This window comes from Prinia subflava, chromosome 17 (assembly GCF_021018805.1).
Source record: "Prinia subflava isolate CZ2003 ecotype Zambia chromosome 17, Cam_Psub_1.2, whole genome shotgun sequence".
NCBI lineage: Eukaryota > Metazoa > Chordata > Aves > Passeriformes > Cisticolidae > Prinia > Prinia subflava.
The window spans coordinates 13,066,472-13,094,121 of record NC_086263.1 but is presented as its reverse complement, the minus strand read 5'-3'; the positions used below and the strand labels follow the sequence as shown (position 1 = coordinate 13,094,121).

General features: G+C 42.8%; 1 protein-coding gene across 2 annotated transcripts; it reads right to left on the bottom strand.

Moving 5' to 3' along the window:
- Positions 1-859: 859 nt before the first annotated feature.
- On the bottom strand, positions 860-27,280 carry WIPI2 (WD repeat domain, phosphoinositide interacting 2). Of its 2 annotated transcripts, none has more exons than XM_063414071.1 (12): positions 27,025-27,280; positions 18,368-18,450; positions 13,771-13,940; positions 12,517-12,613; positions 11,848-11,945; positions 11,347-11,439; positions 10,488-10,558; positions 9,734-9,841; positions 8,816-8,980; positions 7,694-7,801; positions 6,443-6,540; positions 860-5,615 (listed from the first exon to the last, which is right to left on the bottom strand). In XM_063414071.1, the coding sequence occupies exons 1-12, from the start codon at positions 27,096-27,098 to the stop codon at positions 5,503-5,505; spliced, it is 1,278 nt and encodes a 425-aa protein (XP_063270141.1). In that variant the 5' UTR covers positions 27,099-27,280; the 3' UTR covers positions 860-5,502. The 2 variants fall into 2 exon arrangements, with proteins under 2 accessions (XP_063270141.1, XP_063270140.1); XM_063414070.1 differs by having other exon boundaries at positions 6,410-6,540; positions 27,025-27,279.
- Between the last annotated feature and the right edge of the window lie 370 nt (positions 27,281-27,650).

The following is a 27,650-nucleotide window of genomic DNA, read 5'->3' as shown; positions in this document are numbered from 1 at the left end:
GAGGAGTCGTTGGCATCACCACGGCAGATGGAAGTCACTGCCACTTCCTGAATCCACCAGCAGCTCCCCTCAGATCTTCAGTTTGCTCCAGGCAAGAGACAGGGAAACATCACCAGCAGCCGAGTGAGCAGTTTGGAGACACTCATCTGAGCTAACAGAGCCTATTTTGCCTGGAGCAAAGCGCGGCACAAAGCAGCAGTGACAGGGCAGCATTGCCCTCCAGAGCTGGATCAGGGGAGGCAGCGCCTGCAGCTCCTCAGCAGAGGCATCACGACGGAGCAGCCACGCAGGAGAACAGGGAGAGTCTCATCCTCACCTCATCCCAACACTGCCAGCGAGAGCAGAAAGGCTTTTGCTGCTCTTGTCCACCTGATCAAAGCTCCCACCGCTGCTTTGGAGGAGGAAGGACACAGGAGCAGGAGCTGTCTCCTCTCCCATCTGTAAGGGCTCCCTCCACATCCTCCTCCAGGGCCTGGAGCAACGGCACAGGGAGGGAGCGGGCTGGGTATGAAAGTGCTGCTTGAGATGCATGCCATGAAAAAAAGGAATAAAGGCACTTATCACACTCACCTGAGCAGCATGAGAAAAATACACAAATGCAAGTCCTGGGAAGAGCAGCTTTAAGGAAGAACAAGAGGGAAAATTACATTTGCAAGCAAAATGTGCCAGGAAAAACTCAGTTTGTCCTTTCCCAGTCCCTGCAAAGCCCAAGCTGACAGTGTCTGTGGAGAGCAGCTACAAAGCACAGCTCAGACAGAGGACTCATAACTGCTGCTGTTTTGGTTTTGGCCACGTAGTCTTACCCTGATCTTATCTGGCCCCATCTCCAAGTAGCAAACAAAAGGAAGAAGACACAGAATACTTATCACAACACAGATTTAATTTCTTAGGCAGTTATAAAATTACAAAGAGCGACGGGCTAGCAGTGAGAGCCAGACACTTGGTGAGGTGGAATGTTAAGACAGATTTTTCCACTTATCGACACAGATACCAAACAGTCAGTGAGCACTGCAGGATGCAGGGTTTTCTCCAGGTAAGGAAGCAAATGCAAGAAGCAAATAGATCCTAGGTAGACCTAGGGCTGAGTCAATGCCTCACAGAAACCCAGAGCTACAGGTTTGGGGAGAACTCCCCACTCCTGAGTGGACACATGCATGGCCAAAGCCACAGCACTGACACCTGTAAGGAGCACAACGGCAGCTGTCTGCAAGCCAGAATTGCAACTTCTTGCCCGTTATTTTCAAAGCAGTGTAAGATGAGATTTGCCAGTCGGAAGAGCATTAAAATGAAGGCATGTCATGATTAGAAAAATAGGAATTTGCTGAATTCCTTTGGTTGTACAACTGGAATCTGATTTATTTACAGTCAGAGCCATGCTTTCTTCATTGCAAGCCTTTCACAGGCCAGCAGATTCCAGGAAAAGAAAGGCCTGCTCTCCACATGTGGAGAAGACACTCGGGGCCTTGCTGTCAGATATTAACAGGTTAAATAAAGCTGACTGTTAGCCAGGACAGCTGCAGCACAGAATAAAACTTCCCACCCCTCTGCAGTGATTAATCCCCACCAATGCTTTGGACAAAGACTCCTATTGCTCTGCAAACAGCAGTGGAGCATCTGCACACACCAGTGGGATACTGAACAGCTCAGCAACCCACAGGGAAAGAAATTCTACTGTCCTACTGCATGCTGCTTGGTGCTAATGCCATTGTTGGAACTAAGAAAGCACAGCATGGGACATAACAGAGTGCTGTGCTTGGGCTCGGCGCTCACCCAGCCCAGGGCTCCTCTGCTCACTCCTCCCTTTTCACTATTCCACACAGGTCAGGCCAAGTTTCCTCTGTGCAGACACCTGTCACTGCATTAAAGGTCTTCTCAGGTATTTATTTGCATTCAGGCAGACTTGAAAAGCCACCACCTCTGCAAAACACAGCCAAGAAACTCGCCGTGCAGGACCCAGAGCAGCAAGGTACAAGCACACACCTGATCCCAGAGGGAGCACTCGTGCCAATGTCTCGTTCAACAGGGCATCAGAACAAACAGCTTTTACCAACCTCTTGATGCTTTCTACTTCCTCCTCCTCCTCTGCCAGGCCCTGCCTTTTAACTGCTAGATTCGTATCTATCACTTGTATTTTGGAAACAGTGACATAAGAAGAGACCAGGGCAGATAAAAGCTTTCTGCCTCAGAACTTGAAATACAGAGTAAACAGATGTCGAGACAGCAGCGAGGACCTGCACTCGCTGCCCATTTGCACATCAAGAGAAACAGCTCCTTCCCTACGGTACTCACTGGGAACTGATCCCACTGCAAGCTAAGACCTGAGTTTAGGATTCCAAGTTTTTCAGTGTTCCCCCCTCCGCAGCTTTGGTTGTTTCAGCTCTCTGCCTCAACCCTCCACTAAGTCAAAAGCTATCAAGGAGTGCAGCCCATATGGAGAGAGAGAGACAGGCTGTACAGAACAAACACTGTCCTTCCAAGGAAGGTCAGTCTAAACTGAGAGGGGCTGCACAGGTATTCCCAGATCCTGTGACCAGGAGCTCGTGGCCACAGCACAAGCCTTGAGCCTCCTTGGATTCCCCTGGTCTGTCAGAGCATCAGAACAGAAATGTTTAGACATCACCTGATTCACAGAGAACAACAGTGCAATCACATGCTCCACACTCAGGTGAGGATGCAGCTGCAAAAAGCATTTCTGGTTATGCATAAAGGAAAAAAAAAATAGAAATACATCTTTGTGTCACTGGGATAATCTCCCAACCTGAAAGGCTTCTAACTTTGGTAGCACACCACAACAGGGTGGTTACTGAGGGCCTAAGGCCATCACAGGGAAATGAGATCAGTCATGTTTTATCTGAAAAAGTTTATATCCTCATGCAATGAACTTAAGACAAACTACTGTCATCACTCTCAAATGCACAGCCAGTGGGGACCAGAAACAACCTGCTCCATCCTACTAGATGGTCACTAACCTCAGAACACTCGTATTTTTTTTCTATAAAAAGATTTTCTCAGTTACAACACCACGAAGACACTTTCAACTGGCTTTCAGCTTCTATTTAAGAGTGAACCAAGTAGGACACAGCAATTCCACAGTGTGTGGCTCAGGAGCAGGAACACACTACAGCATATGGAAGACACGAATACAGCAAATATGGGATCTCCTACTCACCTGTGGAAAATAAGTTATGAAAATAAGAAGGGAATAAAATTAATACAATAAATGATCTCCATTTTCAACAGTAATTACGTTTAGGGGTGTAACCTGGCCTCTGTTACACTCAAGAGTTGTAAAACTTGTGTGCTTAGCAGACCTGTGTTGCTGGTGCATGTTTGTTGCTATCTGTGCTTGTGGAGTTGAGGCCAAACCTCCAAGGATGTTATCAGGAACGTTAACCAGCTTTAGTCTGGAATGAGCAGGCATCTCCTGGGTGGTTCAGTTTGCCAGCAAAGCTCACTGAGCTTATATTGACTTCAAGACTTGTATTTCACTCTGCAGCTTGGAACATCACAGCAAAGCTGAGCAGTAAAGCAGAATATAAATAAATAACTGCAGACCATGGAATTGAGTTGTCATCCAGACCTTAAAAGTCAAGAGACTGAATGAGATTTCAACATGACTCATGGTGGGTTCTGGAGAGGACACCACAAGCCACTCCAACCAACTACTTAGGCCAGTCAAGGGTTTGCAGTGAACAAACAAGCCTGAGCCCTTCTCTCCCACACACACTTGTGTACAAACACCTTCCACTGACACGGACTCACAGCAGCCTCCCTGACAGAGCTCTCCTGGCAGGGCCTGCCACCCTCTTTGTCCTTGTAGAGGCAGGGGAAGCCCATCTGCCCACACAGGCTTTGGGGAGAGAGCCCTCTGCCTGCTGCTGCCCCAGGGAAGACTTGCTCATGGTACTGAATCCAAAAAGAACATCACTGCCTGGTTGTGGTAGGGAGTTCACACATAGCTGGAGCACTCAGCCCCTGCCCTCCTCTCAAGAACTGCAATTTCCTCGCCTCTTTTTATATTTACTTCTTTGCAGTCAGTAGAAGGAAAGGAAACAACCCACATTGCTACACAGAAGGCAAAGCAGGCTCGTTATGGCAAAGGGAAGTAACACTCACCAAGTACTTCACTAATTACCTGCTCAATAACTGTTATCCAAGACTTAAGAGAAGGCACATTACAACCCTAAAAATAGTCTGCAGCACTGCTCCTCCTTGGGAAGCCCTAGACAGTATCAGGGCAGTGAAGAATTTACTCCAAAACTGCCAAAGAAACTACCAGTCCTTGAGTATATTGGAAGAGGTGCTCTGATGAGAGGGGGAATGAAAAAAAAAACAAACAAACAGAAAGAAAGAAAAGCATTGCTATGCAGCAATAGAGAACCCACTCTAGTAAATTAAGTTTTCAAAATCATTTATATTTACATCAGTATCTGAAAAAAAAATCAAGAACTTTCACCATTAGAGAAGTACACTCAGCCCCAGAGTGAGAAGAAGCAGGAATTGAGAGCCTTCTAGCAGGAAACCTTAAGGCTGTTTATAGAGTGGGGCTGCCAAACTCTACTTCCTCCAGCCTGACAGAATTCTTGCTTTGGATAATTTAAAAAGGTATAAAAAAAGGTTATTGCTACTCTGCCAAGAACACAGGACAATCTACAGGAAAGAAAGAAAGTGCATTCCAAGTCTTTTCTCAAAAACCCACAAGCTTATCAGCCACCACAGGCTACAGACATCCAAGTACCAAAGGTGTACAGACAAGATTCTCCAACAATCCTTCCCTCATTCTAGCTCTTCTTCCTGCAGCAATTCCTTTCCTTCCTTGTAAAGGCACTTTCTATATTCTATATCCTTACGCAGGGAAACATTTCCAGTTTTCCATCCCAACAAACAGAACAGTCCCACAAATACACAACATTCAGAAGGAATTTTAATTAACAAAATGGTCCAGGAAAGGGAAGGGAGAACCCCCAAAAAAACAGGCCATTGCATTTGAAAGGTTGCATGTCAGTCACTAGGTATGCCTGCAAGCCCATGCACAGGAAACCATTTGGACCTTTGTCAGTGCAGAACTAGTCTCAGCTTCCAGAACCACTTCTCTACTCCTTCCTTATATAGGCTAAATATTATATACATATATAAAAAAAATACAAACTTGAGTTTGTTATAAAGTGGCTTCTCTCTCTCTCTCTCCCCCTCCTATGCTTGCTTGGCACATGAATGCATGCAAAGCTAAGTAGGCTCTGAGGGCTGCACAAACAGCAGGTTTTGGCAACAAAAAAAATAAACACAGCTAAAATAGATAAGCAAGATTAAAAGCCACTGAATTGAAAACCATATATTTTTCCAATTTATAGAATTAGAACTACAGCTACGACTTAAAACGGTAAAGAGTCTGTCATCCTCTCTCCCAGCTCATGTCAAAGTTCATAGCAGCATAACACGAGATTCCTCAGGAAACATCAAGCCAGTGTTCTCTGCTTCAGGAGTGAGTTCACAGGTCCAAGTTTAGTCTGTCCGAAGGATCATGGGGGGATGCTCACTGTCTTCATCCAATCTAAGTGAGTTGGTTTCATCTTCCAGGCAAGCTCCACCCACAGCACCCAGGTCATCCGTATAGGCTGGAGAGAAAGGAACAAGGAGTTGGGAAATCAGCAGCAACAAACTAAGGCTTGGATCCAGAGTGAATGACTGGAGCTGGAGTACCAGGCATTACTTGAAATAGTTTCACTGCCACCCTATGTTTGTTTTTATCATGACTCTGTTTCATGACTGCCTTTCTTCAAGCCAAGAGCACTTCATGATCAAAATTAAACTCCTGTGTGTGCAGTGCATACTGGAGCTTTGGGCAGGCTGGTGTTTTCAGTCTCCACTGATGCAGCACAGACGTTGGTATGTGCTGACTGTCCTCCCTTTGCAGCGAAGCACTAACCTGAGTGCCAGACGTGGCAAAAGCTCCACTGACTTGGAGAGCTGCAGCATTACCAAGTTCTCATCCTCTTGATTTAACAGAGCAGTGAATCAGGCTAAAAGGTCACTGTTCCCATAAAGGAACAATAGCAGCGTTTATCAACTTTTCATAAAAAAAAAAGAAAAAAGGGAGCAGGGCTATAATTCAGATGCTTTGCACAAGGTCTGGGTGCAGAACTGCCTCATGGCAAGTACTGAAACTATCACTACAGCAATCAACCACAACTCAAGACAAAATTCTATCCAGAAAGCAGCAAAGATAAGTGATCCATCTACAGCGAGCTACTGCACAGCACGAGTGCTCTTTTCCTACTGCTCACCAAGGCTCCACCTCGCGCGCGCGGTTACGCAAAGCTCGGTGCAGACGTGGACCAGCTCACGCAGCCATCTAGAAGGAAGCAACAGGCAGAGGTGCTCCCTGCCCCATTCCCAGCCTTCTCCTTACCATGCCTGGTGGGTGAGGAAGGCACATATGTACCTTTAGTCACAGCGGCACTGTACGTCTGCGCCACCAACGGCCGGTCGTGGGATGCAGACTCCAGAATTTCATTGGCGGGCTCCATGCTGCCATCGAGCCTGCCAGGGAGAGAGGGGTTAGCTGGAGAGGTGATCTGCCTGGGCACAAGACAGCTTGAGGAAAATATTTCATCTGATGTGCAAGAATAATGTATATAGAAATGCAAGAGCAAGAACTTGGTCCCTCTGTTCTGGAGGCCTGGCTAGAAAGCACCTGACAACACTTGGTATTTCTCTGAAGACTCATCAGCATCGTGTTTGCCCCTCACAGAGCATCAGGAGCTAAATCCTAGTAGCTTATAGCAGGAAAAGAAGACTCAAAACAAGACTGCATGGCTAAAAAACCCCATTCCAATCAGCCATGTTTTAGGTTATCTTGACTCTGCCACAACAGAAGCGGTTGCTTCATACACAGATACTAGAAAGCCCTCCAGAGAAAGTATTAGAGTATCTCAAAGATTAACAACTTGGTAAAAGCATCCTTCTATGAGGCTTCACTTCATCTCTAACCAGAGGTCATGCCTTCAAATGTTCAGATAAATGTATGATTTTTGACTATAATTGCAGGTTGACCAAAGCTGCAAACCTGAATTATTATCACGAGTTATTATCTTTAATTCTATGATTGATTAAATAATTTGACGGTATTACCCTAGCTTTTCCTGCCAACCCTTATTGCAAAACAGTGCATTGTCCTATTTCTGTAAGTGCTCTACAGTACTATTGCAGAACACCAGCTGCCTGGCCTATATGCAAGGAAGTTTAATAAGGACACCAGCAGAGAGAGAACAGGGATAATTTCACAGGCCAGTCTCCCCTCTGTGAAGTCAGAGTAAGATCTTTCTCATGTTTGTAGCCGCTTCATTTATTGATGAAGAGGGCGGTGTCACACGTTTCAAATTCTTGTTTAAGTATCTCAACTCAAAGTGCCAAGAGGAAACAGGAGCACAGAGAGAACAGCGATTGATCCCTCCCTGCACTGGGACAGGGTTCAGTTTCTGCTGCTAAAGCGGTGCTTGCTGTAGTGGATACCTGGAAGGAAGGCTCAGAGGGATTCTGAAGTTACTCACTCATGTCAGAGGTCTGGAAAAAGATTAGTTTGAAGAAATGAGCTGTTCTAAGTTAGACTTTTCCAGAACAGAACTAAGTTTGAGAAGAAATTGGATTTTGAGAGGAAATAAAACGCAACAGTTCTCAGCTAATGAGGACTTACTTGTGCTGCTTCATTAGTGTGCACTCGCCTCCTTCCTGGGGGTCTAAGTTGTACATGTAGAGATACCCATCAGCAGCTCCCACCAGCAAACGAGGGATCTTCTGGATTCTAGAAAGGTTTAGAGCAGAAGTTATTAAATAACAGATTATTAAATAAAAGATTCTTAAATAACATAAGAAAGCATGCTCTCCTCTCTTCCCATGATTTAATGGTTAGACTCTATCTCAGAGGGTTTTTCCAGCCTAAGTAATTCTATGACTATAAGGCATTATTTCCCACACTTTTGCTCCTGGACAGGGAATGCTGTTAACAGTTAGAGCACCCAGGAAAGAACTGTGTGTAAAAAATTTACAGCATAACCACATTTGGGGCTAACAGGACGTCACACAAATCAAGCAATTACATATAACTCTGTAAAGCAGATTCACAAGTTACCATCCTGTTATCAAGCTTTGTGCAACTCCAGAGACAAATATTCTAACGGGAAGGATTTACTTATTTGAGAAATGTTACAAAGCTTAATTATTGCTTAAAGGGTGCTTTGAGATCAGAGGAGTGAGAGTACAGACATGAAGTCAATTTAGCATAAAAACTATAAAATCCCCACAAAATAAGTTTACTACTGCTCAGCTTATTACTTTGGTAGCTGTGCCAAATGGGACCTGCCTTTGAGGAAGACAGCATAGAAGATTAGATTTAGTCCTCAAAATTAACTTTAATGAATGCTACGCTGGTTTAGAGACAAGAATTATATGAACTTGCTTTCAAAGACTTCTTTAATGGTTAGGCTGGATTGCCTAATTTTGCAATTCACTAACAACACACACCATCACTCCCCATAGCACTAATGGAAGCAAATGCCATAAAAGCCCACAGCTCTGATCTCAATATTCTTGTTTCAAAATTAAAAGACATCTTCAGAAGACATCTTTAAACAACGCTTAGAAATGGGCTATTCCTATCCAAATATTACACCCTTTCCTCCTTCTCCCACAGCACTGTGAGGTGTTAGCTCTGCCACGTTGCTCTCAAACTGGAATGATCACAGGTGAGCCATTGCTGTGCTGCAGATGAAGCTGTGTTTTCCAGTGGCAGCCTCTCCAGAGTGCAGAGTGTACTCACGTGGCAAGTGCACAGATGTTTTTGTGGCCACAGAAGGGCAGACGGACTGTAGCAAAGGCTCTGCCCTGGTTGAACATCTCTGTTACTTGAGAGGGCAGATAGCTCGTTGAGGCCATCAGCACTTTTCCAAAGTAACCTGTCCAGGTTGTAGGCTCTTCCTGAGGTCTACAAGTCAGAAGAGAAAAGTGACCCACTTTGCCTTCACCTTAGAGAGAAAAGTGTGCAAATACTTGAAAACATTTTATTTTAAAAGATATTAAGCAGCTGTTTCTGTTCAAAAATAACTAACACCCTTGAGAATTCTAACACACTTCATCTCTGCCACAGGAGAAAATGTGTCCTCCAATACCCTCAGCCTGTTATTTAAGGATGTTTGATTGTAAACTGATACTTCTGTATATAAGACTGAATTTTATAACATTCATTATACAAGAGCAGAATCTACTGGAAAGACCCACGCTTCAGGATTTTATTAATCTGTTTATCACTAAACAAATCATTGTTTCCAATAACTCCCACTGAAATGGAATTAAGACTGTCCTCTCAAATCCTAAATAGGAATATTTGGTGCCTTTTGAAGCCCCCTGTATGCAGGCTGGAAGGCATTGCTGAGATGGTTCTTCCCATATGGATGCCAGAGGAGGTGAAACGAATGTGACTGAAAATGTTAAAACTGCACCACATTCCTCTGTGAAGGATGGCCAAGTTCTCTCTGGCAGAAAAACACCTTTTCTACTCAGTGGGAGAACAGTACACAGCTCAGCTGCAGTTGCTGATTCATAAGTGACTTCTTATGCCCTTTACTTTACAGTGAAAGTTCAAAAGAAGTCTGTCCACACTTTTGAGAACTCATTCTTTTGAGTACAGTCAACTTTTAAGCCTTTTCCTTGAAAAATCTAAGGCACCTTTGAAACCTACTTTTCTTTCACAGTCTCAAGTTTGAAGATATGCACCGTCTCCGTGTTACTGGATGCAGACAGAAACATGCCATCCATGCTGAAAGCCAAGGAACAGATGCTCACACACCTGGGAAAAAAGGAAAAAAGAGAAGAACAAGGAAGTCAAACTATTTGGCTTGGTTAAGAAGATTTCCAAAGTCACAAGTACTTTGCACGTAAGGAAAAAACCCTTCAAAAATAAACATTCTGAGTTCTCTGATAATTTCTTGAAGCTATTCAAGCATAAGATCAATGATGTTCAGCTCTGATGTTTACCAGACATAGAATCAATTAGTAACAATCTGAACTCAGTCTCACCCTGCATAAAGTACAGAGTTCCTGCTACCACAAACCACACCACCATTTCACAATGGCTATCAATGGCCACAGCATTAGAAGAATTTTGAACAGAGTAAGAATATTAGATGTACTGCCTCCAATTGCCATAAGAATACAATATATCCTACAAAAGGTGACCCACTTTAAACAAGTTCCCTCACCAATAAATTTTTAAAGGGCAAGAGGGAGTACAATTCTGACAGGATTGATTTGCAGAATAGTCAAGTCCAAAGGAATGAAATTGGAAAACATTCAAGCTGAAACTGTTATAAGCATGCAGGGATGAATGACGATGAAAACAGGCAAAAAAACCAGGATGCCAGCTCAATTGCTGAACATACTGGCAATCAACCATAAGGAATGAGTGTCAGGTAATTAACCCAGCTGAACTTTACCTCTTTACACCCCTTCGGAATTCAAAGAGTTTCTGTCCCTCTGGAATGGAAAACACTCTTATTACTGTCCCCTGCAAAGAAAAAAAAACCAGATCATTTTTCATTTCAAGTTCATTCATTGTGTACTAGCTCTAGTACAGAGTACAACCAGAAGCAGCAAACCACTTTGCTGTTAACTCATTGCTGTGATGCAGCCCAGGCTGTACATGAAGTATTTATGGAGCTTGATTGTAGGACGTGTTTGAAGAGTACAGGAACAAGAGGTGGGAGCTACTAATGCAGAGAACAGGCTGTGCATCAAAACCAGCCCTTCTTATCATATTTGATCATGAAAACAAGCACACTAGACAAGTACCACGAGTGCAGTCACTTGGATGTCTTTGTGCCTTTATCAGATGCAATCAGTTATACCTTTATAGTCTAAGCTTATTACTCAAAGAGCAGAGGCTTCAGACTCTCTAATTGACACACATTACATGAACAATTTGTCATCACATGCCAAAGACCAGCGAGGCACTTCTCTCTATTTGGATTTTAACTGCCTTGTTTTCATTAGGAAGACGGCATCAAAATAAGACAACTAATTTCTAATAAGTATCCTGCACTAAAGGGAGAAACACTCAGAGGACTGCCCTAATTGCAGCCAGATTAAAATGTTTTATTTAAATAACCTTATTATCCAACATTTCACAGCATGGAAATCGTGTCAAATATCATTAACAGATCTTAACTTAGATCTCCCATTTTAACTGTAAGCCTTCTTTTCTGGCACTTGCACATGGAACTGTGCACACTTAAAATACTTAATGACAAATTTGATTTTTATCACTGTTGGCAAGGCAATCAAAAGCTCACTTACCTTTTCTGAGGCTGTGGCAAGTTTAGTACCACTTGCATCAAATGCCAAAGCAGCCAAGGGACTATCATGAGCTGGGATCATATTGGCAGCTCTCTGCAGTGAATCAATAAAACAGAACCTTAGAACACTACAGGTTAAAAGCTACATGTGACTGCCTGTTTAAGCACATTCAAGGCAAATGTGGGTCTTACTTTCTGGACAACAGCTTCAATATTTTTTTTCAGTAACTAAGTATATAAAATTATCACTGAAGCATACACAGAGAGTACAAGCAGCAGGAAGACAATTAAAATAGAAATTACTTGGTTCCACCCATTTGCCCAATTCTACTCAATCAAATCTAGTATTAGCATTTGTATTTTCTTTGCTGACACTCTGTGAGTAAGAGATGCTGCAAACTGTTGCACAGAAACCTAAGTGTCCAATAATTCCTCTCTGAGCAAGTTAGTAATTTGCAAAACCTGTATCTTTAGAGGTGAAACAGCATTCAAAGATTCTTACCAGATTGATGGTGTCAAAGACTTGTACTTCTCCAATAGTTGCACTTCCTGGATAGGCCAGGTAGCAATTATCATTGTTTATTGATAAAGCACACAACCCTAGAAGGGATGCAGAAAAAGGATTAGAAACAGGCAGATTCTGAGACTTATGCAGTAAAACTTTCTGATTCTGTGCCTGAGTGTCACAAAAATAACTGAAATTATCAACAGGAATAGAAACAAACATGAGTAATCTCAGAGTCAACCTGCAGTATATTCAACTATTTAGTGTAAGTTTGTTTAATATAAAACAGAAAAGGGAGAATACCAATAGAGTTACAATAAGTGATTAAATAGTAGAACTTCCCATATCTGCCACGATTCCTAAAGCATTAACCTGACAAAGTCTTTAACTATACCAAGTGCTGTCAAAATCCAGTTTTTATCTCTCATTTTTTTCTAGCATTTCAACACATCCACTCCAGGAGACCAAAATACTGGGAAGATGCAATTTAGGGCAGAGTCTGCTACTTGTTCTCAGCTGGATTGAACATGTAGGCCTTCAACAATACTCATATTTGTTAGTGAATTTGAAAGCAGAATGAACAACACACAGCTCCCTGTAGGGAACCTCATACACTGAGACAGAAAACACTTTCCAGAGTTCTGCTGATTCTATCATCACATTTACCTGCAGGATTGGGAGGTGTCTCCCTGATTGTATGTAATACCTTCATGTCTCGTATGTTGTGTATATAAAGAGACTCTTCCAGACATACTATCAGCCTCTAGAAAAAGGGAGAGAGGACAAAATGGAGTTCATATGGATTTATCAATCCTAAAAACATTCTATCCCAAAATGCAGCAGGTACCTTCCAACAGAGAAGAGGTTGTACACACCTGATGGGGAGAAGCAGGAGCTGACAGAAGATACACAAGATCCAGCTCTTGTTTGTGACCACTGCACCCCACTCCCCTCAACCTCACCAGTGCAAACTGAAGACATTCCCATTACTAGTTTAGGTCAGCAAGCCAGAGACCTTCACTTAATTCTTAATTCTGTACCAATTTGCATGTGGAAATAATGGAAATGACTTTCTGCTTTTGCTAAACAGAGAAAACAAACAACACTTTTTAAGCATTCATAAAGCCTGTAACTTATCCATAATAATTTGTGAATGGACATTTTTAAAAAACTCTAAGTTGTTCATCATCTCATTTACTTTGTAGACCACATGTGGATGACTAACTAGACATTAGTCATTTTACACTAACTCCCTGTGCCAGAAATCAAATTACCCACTCTTTCTCTCATGACTTTAAAGAGGAAACCCCTCCTCCCACATTCCTTTTTTGGGGGGCATAGACAGACATTAAGATTTTCTCCTTCAGATGCCATTCTTTCTAGTTTGAATGAACTGGCTAAAGACAGAGAAGTCTGTATTTGCTGAAGAACCTGCTAATGATTTAGTCATACAGCAAACTATGCTTCCAGGTACTTAAAAAATTCACCAGTTGCGTGACATTTTTTAGATTTCATTTTTTGAGAAGAATTCAGCAAACAGCACTTAAAACCCTAACAATTTAATAGATAACTTTAAATCTTGGCCCAAAATGTCAGTCTTACATACTTTCACATTTAGGATGAAAGGATGATTCACACTGCAAGGGACCTCAGGTTGGTCTCTAGTCCAACCTCCCACTCAAAGCATGCCCTGCTGACTCAGGGTATTTCCCCAAATAAATACATAATCACAGAACAAAAAATATTTAACCAAATACAAGTACTGAGATGCCATACAGAAGCCACACTTGGAAAAGTACTACTAAATTTCAAACAGCAATTCTGCCACTGAAGGAAGAGACATCAGTCAGCAGAGGAAGTGCCAGAAGAAGATCCACAATCCTTTTCCCACATTTCCACCTAGGTAAATCCATGACTCACCTGTCTATTGAGCTTGACAGCCAAGATGGTGTTGGAGTAACTGTAGTTGCAAATCTCTGTCCCCTTCTTAAAGTGACAAACTTTCAGCTTGCGTGGAGCTTTAAGGCTAACAATGGCCACCAGACTACTGGAGAAGAGCCTCTCCACAATGCACACATCTTCTGTGTCAGCTGAGGAATCACAGGAACGGGGGAAAAACACAGAGGGAGATTTCAGGGAAGAAAAATGATGCACATCAACAGGAAATACTGTCTAAGAAAATCATGGAATCATAGATTCAGTCTATTTAAAAATACACTTTAACACCACAAACATTCTGCCATGACAGCTCAGAGTCAAGGTGGGACACAGGACAGGTTTTTAAAGTAGAAAATCTACACAGTGGGTGTTGATGTCCAAAGATTTCCTCCCCACTCCCCAAGGTGTCACACAAGTTTGTGTTTCAGAGTAGTGTCTACTCCCCATGCCCAGAATCCAACAGAAAAAATCCAAAGCTACAAATCCCAGGAAATTGTGTTTCTACTATGGGAGCCCTGAAAGCAAAGGAGGAACACAAATTCCTAGATGAGGAGAGAGCAGGAGGGAGGAAAGTCCAGGATTTCTGGCAAAAAGGCATTTTCAGAGGATCTGATTACAGCTCAGCATTGGACCACGCTGGCAGGAGACCAAATCCCACCACCAGTCATCCTGGCATCTCATAAAATTCCTCTCCAAAACCCCAGGAACACATTGGACACACTGGACAGTTTTCAGGGCAGTGAGAAGCTGGAGAGAGTTTTACCATGCTCTGCAGCTCTTTCACAGCCACTGGCTACACCTGCCCTTTCATTACAGAACCCAATCAAGAGAAGTGACTCGAGCCTTTGGCCTTGATCCATCAAAACAAATTTTTCAGGAGTCAGCTTCTGGATTAGCTCAATGCTTAACACATTCCATAAACCATAAAACTGCCAGTAAAAAAAACCCAAAAACAACAAATCCAAAAGAGCTTGTTTCTGAAGGCTTCTGTTTTGGCCAAGAGACACAATAAGTAATTAATTTGCACTGTACCCATCAGCAGTGACAGAAATTCCATGAAAAAAGTTCTGTTCAACATTCTCAGTATATGACACTGCCATCAGTGTGGGACACGTCTGCTTTCAAAGTGCTTTTTCTGGGCATTTATTTCAAGAAAATGAACACAAAATATTTAATGTCCTACATTTTTTTGAGAGAAACAGTGTACTTATGAAAAAGGAGCAGGTTTATACTCTGCATTTTCAGTACTCCATGCTACATAATTGACTTTTATCTACATCTTGTATTTAATATGGTGCTTTTCAGAGAAGACATAACAGCTCACAGAGGCTTTGAAAATTCAATTTTCTCATGCAACAGGGATAATGCATTTTAGTAATTACTCTGTTTTCAAGGAATTGTTCTCCATTTTTCCCATACTACACAAAACACATGAAAAAGAAATACAAAAATCCTCTTCAATAAATGTACGCAGAGACTTTGAAATGCAGGGATCAGTGTTCCTTGAATCAGAGTAGTTACATAAAAGACTCTCAAATATTTTACAGGATGGGTTATCAGCTTTCCATCTAAGCCTGGAGTCCTTCAAAATGATGACACCCTTTTACAAGAGTCAGAAGATCAGCACACAGAGACCCCAAACCCAGGGCCTGACTGCTCCCAGCTCCAGGGCGAGCACAGTTTCTTTCCCCATGCAGGGACAAGGGTCAGACACAGCTTCTGGGATTTGTCATCCTCCCAGGCAGGCAGAACTGGTATTTCAGAAGAGGAACAGCAGCAGAGATTCATATGGACAAAGTGCTGTCCTGTGCTGCACTGATGGGAAGGGTGGGCAGCAGGGAAGGCACACAGGGAAGAGCACTATCAACAAGTAAGCCACGAGACAGAAGAAAAAATTTTCAATAAGAAAAATGCCTCAAAGGTATTGATAAACCTTCAGTTTCACCATAAAAAGACTACAAAACAGACAGTTACTTTTAGAGAAAGGCTTTGTGATGGGCATTTAATTAAATTCACTTTAAAAATACAGGATGCACCTCTGCTCCTTTGTCTTCCTTTAACAGGAAGGAGAGATAAAATCTCTTCACAGCTGCCAAGTAATTTATGTTTCCCAACAGCAACTATTCAAGACAGTACCAGGCTATACTGCCCATCCTATGTTCAGCTGACCTGAATTAATCATATGTTTAGCAGCAGTAAAGCTCTATAGCAATGCTGTTACTCAGGGTTCTTTTTCTATTTGTATTATCTCCTTTACACTACACAATCGAGCATTGCCAGAACTCAAATTCAAAACAGAGTAAGAACAAAAAGAACGGCAAAACAAATTAAGCACCAGCAGTGAGGGGAGAACAACAAACACATAACAAGATTAGTTTCATAAACACAAGCATGTAGCATCACAGACAAGAGCTGGTTACAGCCAGCTAGATTATGATCAGCTGTGCCTTTATTCAGTTTTTAATCCAAGAATATGAAGCATTGTAGAAGCATTCATTAAGCCTTAAAGCACCCTCCAACATAATGCTTATTTTTACAGTGGGATCAACTGCACAGGGAGTCAGGAGATTTGCAGTCACAGGAGAAGTCAGTGATGGGAGCAGCCAAATCTCCCACCTTTTTTTGTATTTCTCTCAAACACAAGACACTGAGGCATATTCTGCAGCTCAGTTTAAACACCTACACAAGAGTTAGCAGATCAATCTTCCAGAAGAGAAGGGGGGTCCTTAACAGTGCTCACTCAACACAAGAAGTCTTTAGATTCACTTAAACTAAATGGGGAAATGGGAGGCACCACGTCTGGGAGGCCTCAAGATACCTTTCCTTGAGGAAAGGAGGTACCCAATGCACAGGAAACCCTCCACCCTCATATCAAGTTTTAACAGGCATGGTTTGCAAGTCCAAGACTGAAAATTATTTGACTCACACAAAGAAAATGAAGGCATCTCAATATTTTGATCTGCTTTTAGCTAAGACTGTCTGGCTTCCACAGGCCAAACCCTTGGAATTTTTGTAGTGAGAGGACAAAGAGTAATGGGTTCAAACTCACAGAGGGGAAATTCAGGTTTGGTATATGGAAGAAATTCTTCCCTGTGAGGGTGGTAAGGCCCTGGCACAGGTTGCCCAGAGAAGCTGCGGATGCTTCCCATCCCTGGAAGCGTCCAAGGCCAGGTTGGATGGGGCTTGGAGCAAGGGAAACTGGATGATCTTTAAGGTCCTTTCCAACCCACAACATTCTACTAAACGTTACCTCATACTCTGTGCTCAGCTTTCACAGACTTATCACTCGGAAAACTTAAAATATCCAAGAGTTTAAGTCAAAACAAGTACCCCAGAACAGTCTGAAGAAGGAATCAGCAGGTCAAAATTCCAATTCCAGCTGCTGTTATCAGATTACTGCAAGATGTTGAACAAGGCACTTAACCCAAGCTGTACTTTTTCTCTCAAGGACTCCCCAGAAGATGCAGCCCTGCCCAGTGCAGCCACCCTCACAGGGTATTTGTCAGTGTCTCGTGTAACAGGGAATCATCTTCACTGAGTCTCCTGGGGTGACACCAGGCCAGATACTGTAAGTGCCTGACATGCTGCAGAGGTCAGGTACATAAACTCCACGGCAGAAAATGGAATCCAAGCCACTCATGAACCAGTACAACCAGCCCATGACTCAAATAGGAAAATGCAGCTGCAACTCATTTTAAGCCAGGTGCCTGATTTGAACCTCACAATTACTTCTCTCCCTTGACTGTGTACAGAAGCAGGCTGTCATCCCAGGTAATGGCTCTGAATCACACCTCATTTCCAACATGCCACAGGGTCAGGTCACTTTGGGACTGTGAGGACAGCTCTGTCATGGGATCCCACTGTAAATGCTGACATCACAGCAGTTGGTACCACTGCTCACAGGGAGTTTACAAGAAAGCAAGGATGCTCATGCATTGCACTCATAGTTGACTTATTAGCATCTCAAAAAGGGAAGTCTGTGAATTGCTGGGAGAACAGGGGATACCACTTCTCCCCCAGGCCTCTCCCCATTTCACCTCAGATCCTACTCAACTGTGATCGCTACTGAGAAGTTGTGGGAATCTGAGTTATTCACCCTTTTGGATGAGCAAGCCTGCAGCTATCATGTTAAAGGATAATTTTCTAACAGAAAATATTAGGATAAAAAACATAATTAAGGCTTTGTTTTCTTATTTGATAAAGGTGTATTAGTGTTTCCATGCCCCAACAGCCAGTATAAAGACTCAAAAGACATTCTCTCACATGAGTAAATTATTATTTTTATGCCCAGCTGCTATGTAACCTGGCTAGACATAAAATCAGAAAAGCAGAGTTCTCATGGCTACTACCAAAATTCATATCATACCAACTAAATTTAAATATATAACATTCATTCATAGTTAAACCCTGCCTGCAATTAGTATATTCATTTTGTATTTCTGTGATATTTACATGTAAGGTTTCTTTTATGCCAATTTCAAACAACCTGTGAAAAAGTGAAATATTTCTTATTCTTCCCACATTAAGCCAACTGAGGAGATTTTTTTAAAAAAGAAAATAATAAAAAAAAGATACTCACTGCATTCATAGATCTGCTCTAATTTGTCCACAGAAGAAAGAGAGAAGAATTTGTAGCCTGATTTACTGCCCACTGCAAGGGATCTGCAAAAGAAACAAGCCAGTCAGGAACATGAGCTCCGAGAGCTGTGCTTACCCTTGGACAGATTCTTACCCAGTTCTAAACCTCCAGCTGGGTTAGCTCAGAAAGGAAAGTGATAAAAAGTTTGTCCAAAAAAGCCATAACAGACACAAACAGCTTCCTCAATTCCAATTAGACCAAACAACTTCAGAATTACAGAATTCAGGTGTGCAATTCTGCATCACCTTTAAGAAATGAGAGTTCACAGCCTGAAGTAAACCTACTGCCCAATTCTCACCAGTGATTTCTCCACACAGGCTAAAAGCTTTCGTGTGGAGAAGATGATGACTTGAATAATGTAATGCAAACCAATTACATCATTGCCTCATCATTAGAGGTGACCTCCAAGACCTTTCAAACTGGGCCGTCTGGGGATTTTTGTTCTTTACAGTGTAACTGTCCCTGAGCATCCCAGAAGAGTTTTCATATTAAAAAAAAAAAGTAATTAAAGACTGCCAACTCTAATTTTCTCTGGCTTTATGTGATGATGTTCTAGCACCTCCTTTGTTAGGTCTCAGTCTTACAAATACTCATACTGAATCATCGATCAGAGGCACCCTCTAAAAAGTGCCAGTCACTGATGTTAAACAGATTGAACAATAGCAGAACATTAAAAAACTGAATAAACCCCCTTCTTTCCTCCATTACTCAATTTTCACACTTAGCTCACAGACCACTTAATTGCTTTTCCAGCCAGAGTCAAAGGCAGGTCTTAAATTTTAAGCTAGAAAAACCTTTAGCCTGTCTTGCAGGTCTTTAGGCATCAAGGCAGTGGACAATGGCTCATTCTTGTTTCCCCTCCCCATCTGGAGGATGAATTTATGCCACAGATAAAGAAAATTAACAGTCAATACAGTTTTACAGAAGTGCATTAGTATGCTTGTAGTTCATATATTTCTTACTGCCAAGAGAGACATGGAGGAAAATTCCAATAAAATACATTTGGATACCCTAAATTGTGGCAAGTCATTCAACATAGGGCTCCAATCCAACCCTGCCAGTCAGCCTGCCAAAAATGCCTTTCTGAACCCAGCAAGACTATTCTCTACACTTCAGATGCACTAACAATTAATGCTGCATTTGGAATACAATGGAGATTCCTAGATTTCATGTTCTTTCTGTATTTTCCACTCGTGGCTCCAAAGTGAGTCTTTTTTAAATTTCAGCATGCCCAGAAGATTAAAAATTGCTCCTTATATAGTTCACCCTCTGAAATTAAGCTACAAAATCAACTTCTGTAGGATGGTATGCCCTTCTCTTCTAGAAGAAAATACAACTAGCACAATCTGGTTAAGCAATTATATCTGAGCAGGTTTAAACCTTCAAATTAAAATATGAACCATGCAAGCAAGAAATTCAATTCCAGAGATTCAATAACCAAGATATTAAAAAAGTATATTAGGCTTAAAGATAGAGAAGCAATCATAAAACAAAATTTTGTTGCTGCTCTTTTAAGTCACCCTAGAAGTACTGAATTTAAATTAAATTTTCCTTCAGACAAAGTCAGTATGTTCAGCAATCTCCATCTGATTAATCACCAAAGATACTTCAGTGGTTTTGCTTTAGTACAAGTTTTGTACAACTCAACAAAACCTCACATTACGTGAAAAAAACCCTGAAACTCTAATTTGGTAAAACAAAGCAATGAGTCAGCTTTTCTTGTATCATCTACTGCTTTCCTCAAAAGAAAGTTTAATGAGGAATCAATTAAAAATGTCACTTTGCAAAGGTAAACAAGCACTCCACAGAGTTAAAAATAAACGGAGTCACAAGACTCCTTGCAATAGAAACGATCCACAAAAGACACAGGGTGATTTCCTCACAGAGAACCCCACACAGCAGCTATTTGTATTACTAGGCAGAACTGATTCCTGACTTGTACTTACAGCTGGAAATACAGAATACTGCTGAATCACTGTTTCACTGACAGGATCACTGAAAGCAGTAAGGAAGCCCATTTTTCTTGTCCTATGACTATACCTCATTCAAATGAGCCGTGGACAATGGCAAACAAGAATTGTGTACATCATGAAAATCATTAGACTGAGTAGAACCCAAAATGCAGAAGCACAGAATAGACCTTTCCATCCATGACAATTGCTTTTTGTTATTTATTTCAGGATCGAGGTGATGAACACACAAATGATTTGTTCACACAGAGCAGTTCAAGTTTTTAAACCCATTTAAGTGTACAAGTGTAACAGGAAAATAACCCTTTTTTTCTTCTGTAACAGCAGTCTTGCTTTTGGAGGGTTCGCTTTGTTGGTTTGGTAACGTACTCTTAAATTACCTCTTATGAAACTACTGGAAAAAGGCTTTTTCTATGTAATAAGAACCCACTAGGCTGAATTATACCAGCATAATCACAGTGATTGAAATCTCCCATCTTCCCCCGCACCGATATTACACTTAAGCCCTTAAGACACCCCACAGCCATCTAAATGGCCAAATCCTCAAAACAAGAACCTAGCCAAAATTACCTCACCTCTGAACAAATGTGCAAGCATATGGGGAAGAAATATGATCAATAAGCCACTCAGCTCTTGCTCAGATAGAGTGGCCAACAAGAAGCTGCTGTGGTTTATCAGAAGCTCCTTTTACGGTGTAGGTGTTATGCTTTATAATCACTGATTTTCAGAAGCTCATGAGACTGAAATTGAAAATAAAATAAATACTCTCTAAAATAGGCTTTTTTTTCTTCAAACATTACGCTATACACATGTGGGTTTTTAGCTCTATTATGTGTAGCCTCTATTACACACTTCAGACTGTAGACTTTGAGCTATTTCATCATGAAGGTTGTCTCCTCAGTACAAAATTATCAATATAGCCATGATTTATGGAACTGTGTTTATCCACTTTTTGCAGAGATAATGCTGCAGACTGATCCAAGACTACATAAATCTTGATAGTATTTTCAAGAGTGCCTACCATAAATAATTAAAACCACCCTCATCAAGCAAACAGTGCTAGGAGATTTCACACACTCACTGGAAGATGCTGACACTCGCTCTAAGTGCACTCACCTAAAGTGGGAAATCAGCTGCTTCAATCTCTCTGGCTCTTTAGGAACAAGTTTTTTCAGCTGGCTTAGAATCCTAAGGTTTTCTTTTGTTTCTTTAATATACATATAGAAGGAAGAAAACCAGTTTTTCCCTTGCCATATCACAGAGGACCTTAACTATTAATCAGAAATATTCTACAATAATCAGAAAGTTTCTAACAAGGGCAGCTCTCTCCAAGATTAAATCAATTGCAGCTGGAGCATAAACATGACTCTAAAAGTCATTACTACTTTAAATAACTGGTTAATTAAGCCTACTTTCATTATGATACAGTCTCATTATACTAATGTTCCATCTCATTTCAAAACCAATGCAAATTTCCACAGACAAAACATTTTGGCTTGTGATGACAAGAGGGAAAACAATAATAACAAAAGAAAAATCAATGAAGACATAAGAATTGCTAAGGAATTACTAAGGAAATGTACCTTGCTTTATTTTCTCCTCCAAAGTATCTGCTGTATCATCTCATGGACATGTCTTAATATCAAAGGTCATTATTTTGGAAAAGAGATACAGAACTTCACACATTCAATGTTTTAGTCAGCAACATACTGACAACCCACAGGAGATCTTCCCATTATTCTTGTATTAAAAGAAAACCCACAATCTTGAACCTGCTACAGCAAAAGGAGACCACGCCTGCTCATTGCTTAACACACAGGCTGGGACAACAGAAATCCATAATCCAAGAAAATTCACTATTCTTGGGCCAAATCCCCATTGAAATGGTCACACACTGAGGAACAGTTCCTCTGACCAGCCCCCCTCAGCTGCTGTGCCCTCTGCAACAACAGCAAGAAACACAACATACGCTTGTCTCTCTCAGCTATCCTCCCTGAGTGTAGGAGCTACGGGAGCGCTCTGTCCTTCCTTTTTTTGGTCTGTGCTTAGCTTTAAAGTCTCCTTGGAATAGAGAGCTCTCCTGTCCTCAAGGATCACGGGTGATGGACACCTGAACCTAGGAGAAACAAAGGCAGAGGAGTGAATGCTCAGCACCTAACCCTTGTTCCTCCCACCATAAGCAGTTTACTACAGAGATCCAAACATCACAGAGTAAGGGAACGAGAATACAACTTGTGGGACACAAAGCATGCCAGATGCATATAGAGACAGCAGCATTTGTTCATAATGTAGAATGAAATGGATTTATTTGGGAAATAAAGGGCAGAATTAATTTGGAAAGAAGAAATATATGGACTGATACACATCATGTGTAACTCCACACACAAATGAAAGCAGACCCTGAAGAAATCCTTGCCAATAAAGCACACACTAATATTTTTCTTAGAAGTCCAAACAGAAGGTTTCCTCTTCTCTTTTTATCAGGAATCTGTTTTCAAAACTGCAGTGACTACTCTGTTTCCAAACGCTGTCACACAATTACTTATTTTAAAAAGGTGTCTGTCTTCCCACTCACATTATTTCACAGGGAGCCTGGTTGGTGGGGTCACTTTTTGTGGGTGGGAGAAAGTGGGTGTGTATTTGTAAATTGGATCTGAACACCGTTTATAAGTACTTCCAAAGAATACCTGTGCAACAGTTTAAATAATGAAAGTTTTACCTATTACACAGATACATACAAGCTTTTGGATCTTGAAGTTATGTTTTGCTTAAAAAGTCACAAACCTCTAATCCATTAGCATTTCCCTTACGAGATTTAAAGCTTCTACGAGTTTGTGAGGTGCTTAATTTTTCATAAACGTATCTGTGCTCAGCTTTAGCAGTTCTCCCAGAAGTAATACAAACTGCACTCAGGTTTTTCTTCCCAAGCATCCACTGTTAAAGATTTACAGCTGTCAAACCTACCTAGCACCCAGCCACCCACAAGCTTCCACTGCCTGGTTTTGCTGGGACACCCGAATTCCGATAGGTTGCTCCACTCTGATCTGCAAGCTGGAATTCTCAGTCAGGGAATGCCACTCGTGCCAAGTTGTGCAATGATTGATCCACTGGGGAAAAGGGCTAGGGCCCAAACAAGCACACTGACATCTTCTGAAAATACCCTTCTCTGTGTTTGTACTTAATGAAAACGGTGTATCAAAGAGAAGCCACAAACCAACCGCTTCTGCTGCATTATAGGTGAAGTGTTTTCAGGCAGGGTTCCAGTCCCAGGCAGTAATTCAAAACTCTCATGTATATAAAGCTCAGGGCAATGTGGGATAAACAGGCAAGACAACACTTGCAATAATGCAGATACTATTCCAAGAGACAATGTCACTACACACAGCACCCATGAATGAACATCAGCCAAGTCTGGGAAAACCAAGGGACCAAAAGCAGGATACAGGATATCTGCTTCAGTCGCCAGGGACTGCAACAACTGGAAAAAGCAACAGCAACTTTTATGATGACAACATTTTTCTAACTACCAGCAATCCAATTTCCCAAGACTGAGAGCCACCATGAGGCTCATCTTCCTACAGAAAAGAGTAACTAATTATTAAATCTTCATAAAACCAACAAAAAGTTAACTTGATACTTATTTTCAGCAGTAACAAGCCCCATCTTTTCCTAACACAAGGAACTGGCTCTGCTTTGCAGGTAAGCAAGACACAGTTAAGCCTGAGTGGAACTGGCACCTTGTTAGGGTGAAGGTAAAAGCTTTAAATGTAGTAACAACAATGAGCCAATGTTTATTTTCCAGTTTTGTCTGTCAGCAATTTTTCTAATTACTGAAGCACCTTAAAGCATGATGTGAGCTCTACTGACTGAGCAGACATAAACAAAGCTTGTCTTTCATATATTGCCTGAAAGAATATACATTTGTTTACCTTGCCTGTCTGGAGAAGGGCTCCAGTTACCTGCAAAAGTTGAAAACAGGTGAGCTTTCTGAGGCCCAGGATGGGAAAGTGTAAGTCACTCCTAATAAGTTCTTTTCAGCTCTCCTCACCTGCTAAACTGTGATCTCCTAGACATAGAGAATAATATACTATAAATCCAGAGAGCTGCCTTCTTGTTTCTCTACTCAAACAAGAAATGAGGAGAGATCATGGGTGGGAAACAGAAAAAAAATTAAATTAACTTCTGTTTACAGAATGTAAACAACCACTAAATTCTGCTCAGCTTAGGAACTTGAATGCAACTTGGTTGTTTGAGTGACTTACCACATCAGACAAGTGTTTCACTGAGAAGCTGCTCACAAAGGCATCTGCAAGACTGGTTTTATACTCACTATTTTTCTTGGGGAGTTTTATTTAAGACACTGCTAGTAAGAAGAGATTATTCCACATCATCAACCACTTCATTTATGTCAAATTAAGTGGCCTTTTAAATTAATCTCAGAATTTTGAGACAAAAGTATGAACAGGAGCCTTTTGATATTTCTGTCATTTCTGCATCAGATACCTGAATTCACAAATACTCAAAAAAGACCCAAAAGCCCTAATAACCCAAAACTTGGAATTGTATAGACCTAGGGGCCAGGTCTGCCTCACATAAAAGATACATCACCAAAAATCTCATCAGCTAATCTCAAGGTGATTTATGTATCAATTGTATTAAAAAAAAAAAACCCCATCATTTATTGACACAATGGATATTAGAATACCAAATTAAAAAAAAAAAAAAAAAGAAAAACCAACAAAACACCAAGCCCAAACCAACTATCAAAGAACATCTTTTGGTTATTTAGAAAAATGAAATGGGAAAAGCAGTGCAGTAGCACACCCAAGTGAGGAATGAAATCATTAGCCAGGTGTCTCCCTATAAACTCAAAGCTATAAAGGAAACACTTTTACACTCCTTAAAGAAAGATTTCAAGGTGTACAAGCCAAAACCCACCTAGGTAAGTTTACGTTGTACTTGCTTTCTTTTTTATTTCTGTCTTGGTTTTGTTCTCAAGTCAACCTGCAACTCTTGTTCAAATTAAGTGGGTGGTTTTTGTCTCAATTCAGTGATCTTTATGTACCTAAAGGTCTCCACAAAGCTAAGGTGCAACTCAAAATGCAGAGGTGCCACACTGGAGAACAGAGTTGAACTTCAAAAACTTATATAATGACCTTTATAAACTGCAGAAGAAAGAGGTGACAAATCCCCTAGTTATTATGACTTGGTTTTTTTTCCCCAGTAATAGGTAAAAAAAAAAATGGTGGCTGAGCAAAACTTGGGGATATTTTATATGGACAGAGACAGAGTGAGCTCTATGTGGCACCCACTGAAAAAATGTGAAAAGCAGTTGCAAAAGTCTCTGGTTTGAATCAATACATGGATAATGATTTACTTACAAACACACAGAGCACTACTGCTCCCCCCATCATTTACCACAACTTATTTACTGCCAGGGTCTCTTGTCTCAAACCTATCCAGCTCCAATTGCTCATCTCTTCACCCCCTACAAAACCTCCAAAAGCAAACAGAGTCTCTCCTACTGTGATGTAACTCTGCTTGGCAGTCACCAGAAATAACCTTCTCACCTTCACAGCTCCCATATGCTACAGGACGTGCTGAGGACAGGCACAGATCTCCCTCGTGAGGGCAAGATATTGTTGCTTGCAAAAGAACAAGCTGTTAAAAAAACAAACCCTCCACCACACACGTGGGCTACACTTTGTGATGCCAACCTGAGATCATTTCCTCTTACTCACTTCCTAAAACAAAACTCCTTTCTTGAGCACAAGTTCTTTTGGTTCTTACTCCCCAGCTTCATCTCTCAGGTATTTAAGCCAGTCAAATCATTCTTTAAATGATCTTCAGTGCTCCAATCCCAACTAATAGGGGGTTCTTAAATTAAAAATACTGCTTGATAATACCCCATATAAAAACTAATTTGCACTAATTGATCTAAATATGCTGCAATGATTAAGTAATTTGTGAGACGTGCAGCTTGAAGCATCTGAAGCCCAAGGAAGTGCAGTTTCAAGGATCAGAAAGGCCTCTATTTAAAATCAAAACCGAAAGTAGCATGGGCTCATAAAATACCTTCAAGCCCAAGTCTCAATGCTCCAACATAACAGGTGACAATAAAACAGCTGTATGAAAAGACAGCTGTGAAGAACTTTCAGAGGAAGTCTTTGCACGTCCGGGAAGACTTGGGGCTTCGTGTCAGGCCCTCCTAGGGCCGAACATCACCAAGAAGCAGCAGGAGCCCTCCTTCCGTCCCCTTCCCCGAGGAACAGCGAGCGATGCCTCCCAAGCAGGAGCAGAAGTTCCCAGGGCAGCGACCCGGGGGAGGCGGAGAGGGCACCACGCTGCCACGGCCCCACAGCTGCCCCGCGGGAGGAGCGGCCGCTGTGTCCGCGGCGGAGCCGGAGGGCGCAGGGGGCAGCTCCCGGCCCTCCTCCCGCGGGGGACCCCGGCCCCGCTCCGGCCCCGAGCCCCGGGAAGGGGCGGCTCCATCCCCGCCACACGAAGGGGCGGCACCGCGGAGACCCCACCACGCCCCCCCCGCAGCCGGGCCTGCTCAGGGCCCCCCCGGCCGCTGCCCCCTCCCCGGCCCGGGCCCCTCAGCGCGCTCCCCTCAGCCCCCCTTACGTGTTGTCCTGGTTGAAGTTGGCGAAGAGCAGATGGCCGCTGCCGGCGTCGCCGCTCTGCCCGGCCAAGTTCATGGCGGGACGGCCCTCGCCACCCCCGTCCGGCGGGGGGGAGGACGAGGAAACACCTCCGGAAGGCTGCGCCCCTCAGCCGCGGCCACCCCGACCCCGCCGCATCCCCGCCGGGCCCTTGTTTACGCGGCGGGCGGCGGAGCGGGCCCCGCGCCTGCGCCCTCCCGCCCCTCCCGGCCGCCGTACGGCCACCGCGCCTGCGCGCGCGGCGGCGCCGAGCGGAGTGTGGCCCGAAGCTAAGCAGGGCCCGCCACGGCCGGCCCTGGATGGGAGACTCGGGAAGGGTCCCAGTGATTCATCCCCGGGCGGCGCGGGCGCGTCCCCGCTGTCCCCGGGCTGAGCGCGGTCCCGTCCCCGCTGTCCCCGGGCTGAGCGCGGTCCCGTCCCGCTGTCCCCGGGCTGAGCGCGGTCCCGTCCCCGCTGTCCCCGGGCTGAGCGCGGTCCCGTCCCCGCTGTCCCCGGGCTGAGCGCGGTCCCGTCCCGCTGTCCCCGGGCTGAGCGCGGTCCCGTCCCGGTGCCCACGCGGTCACACCCGCCCCGCGCCGCTCCCGCCCG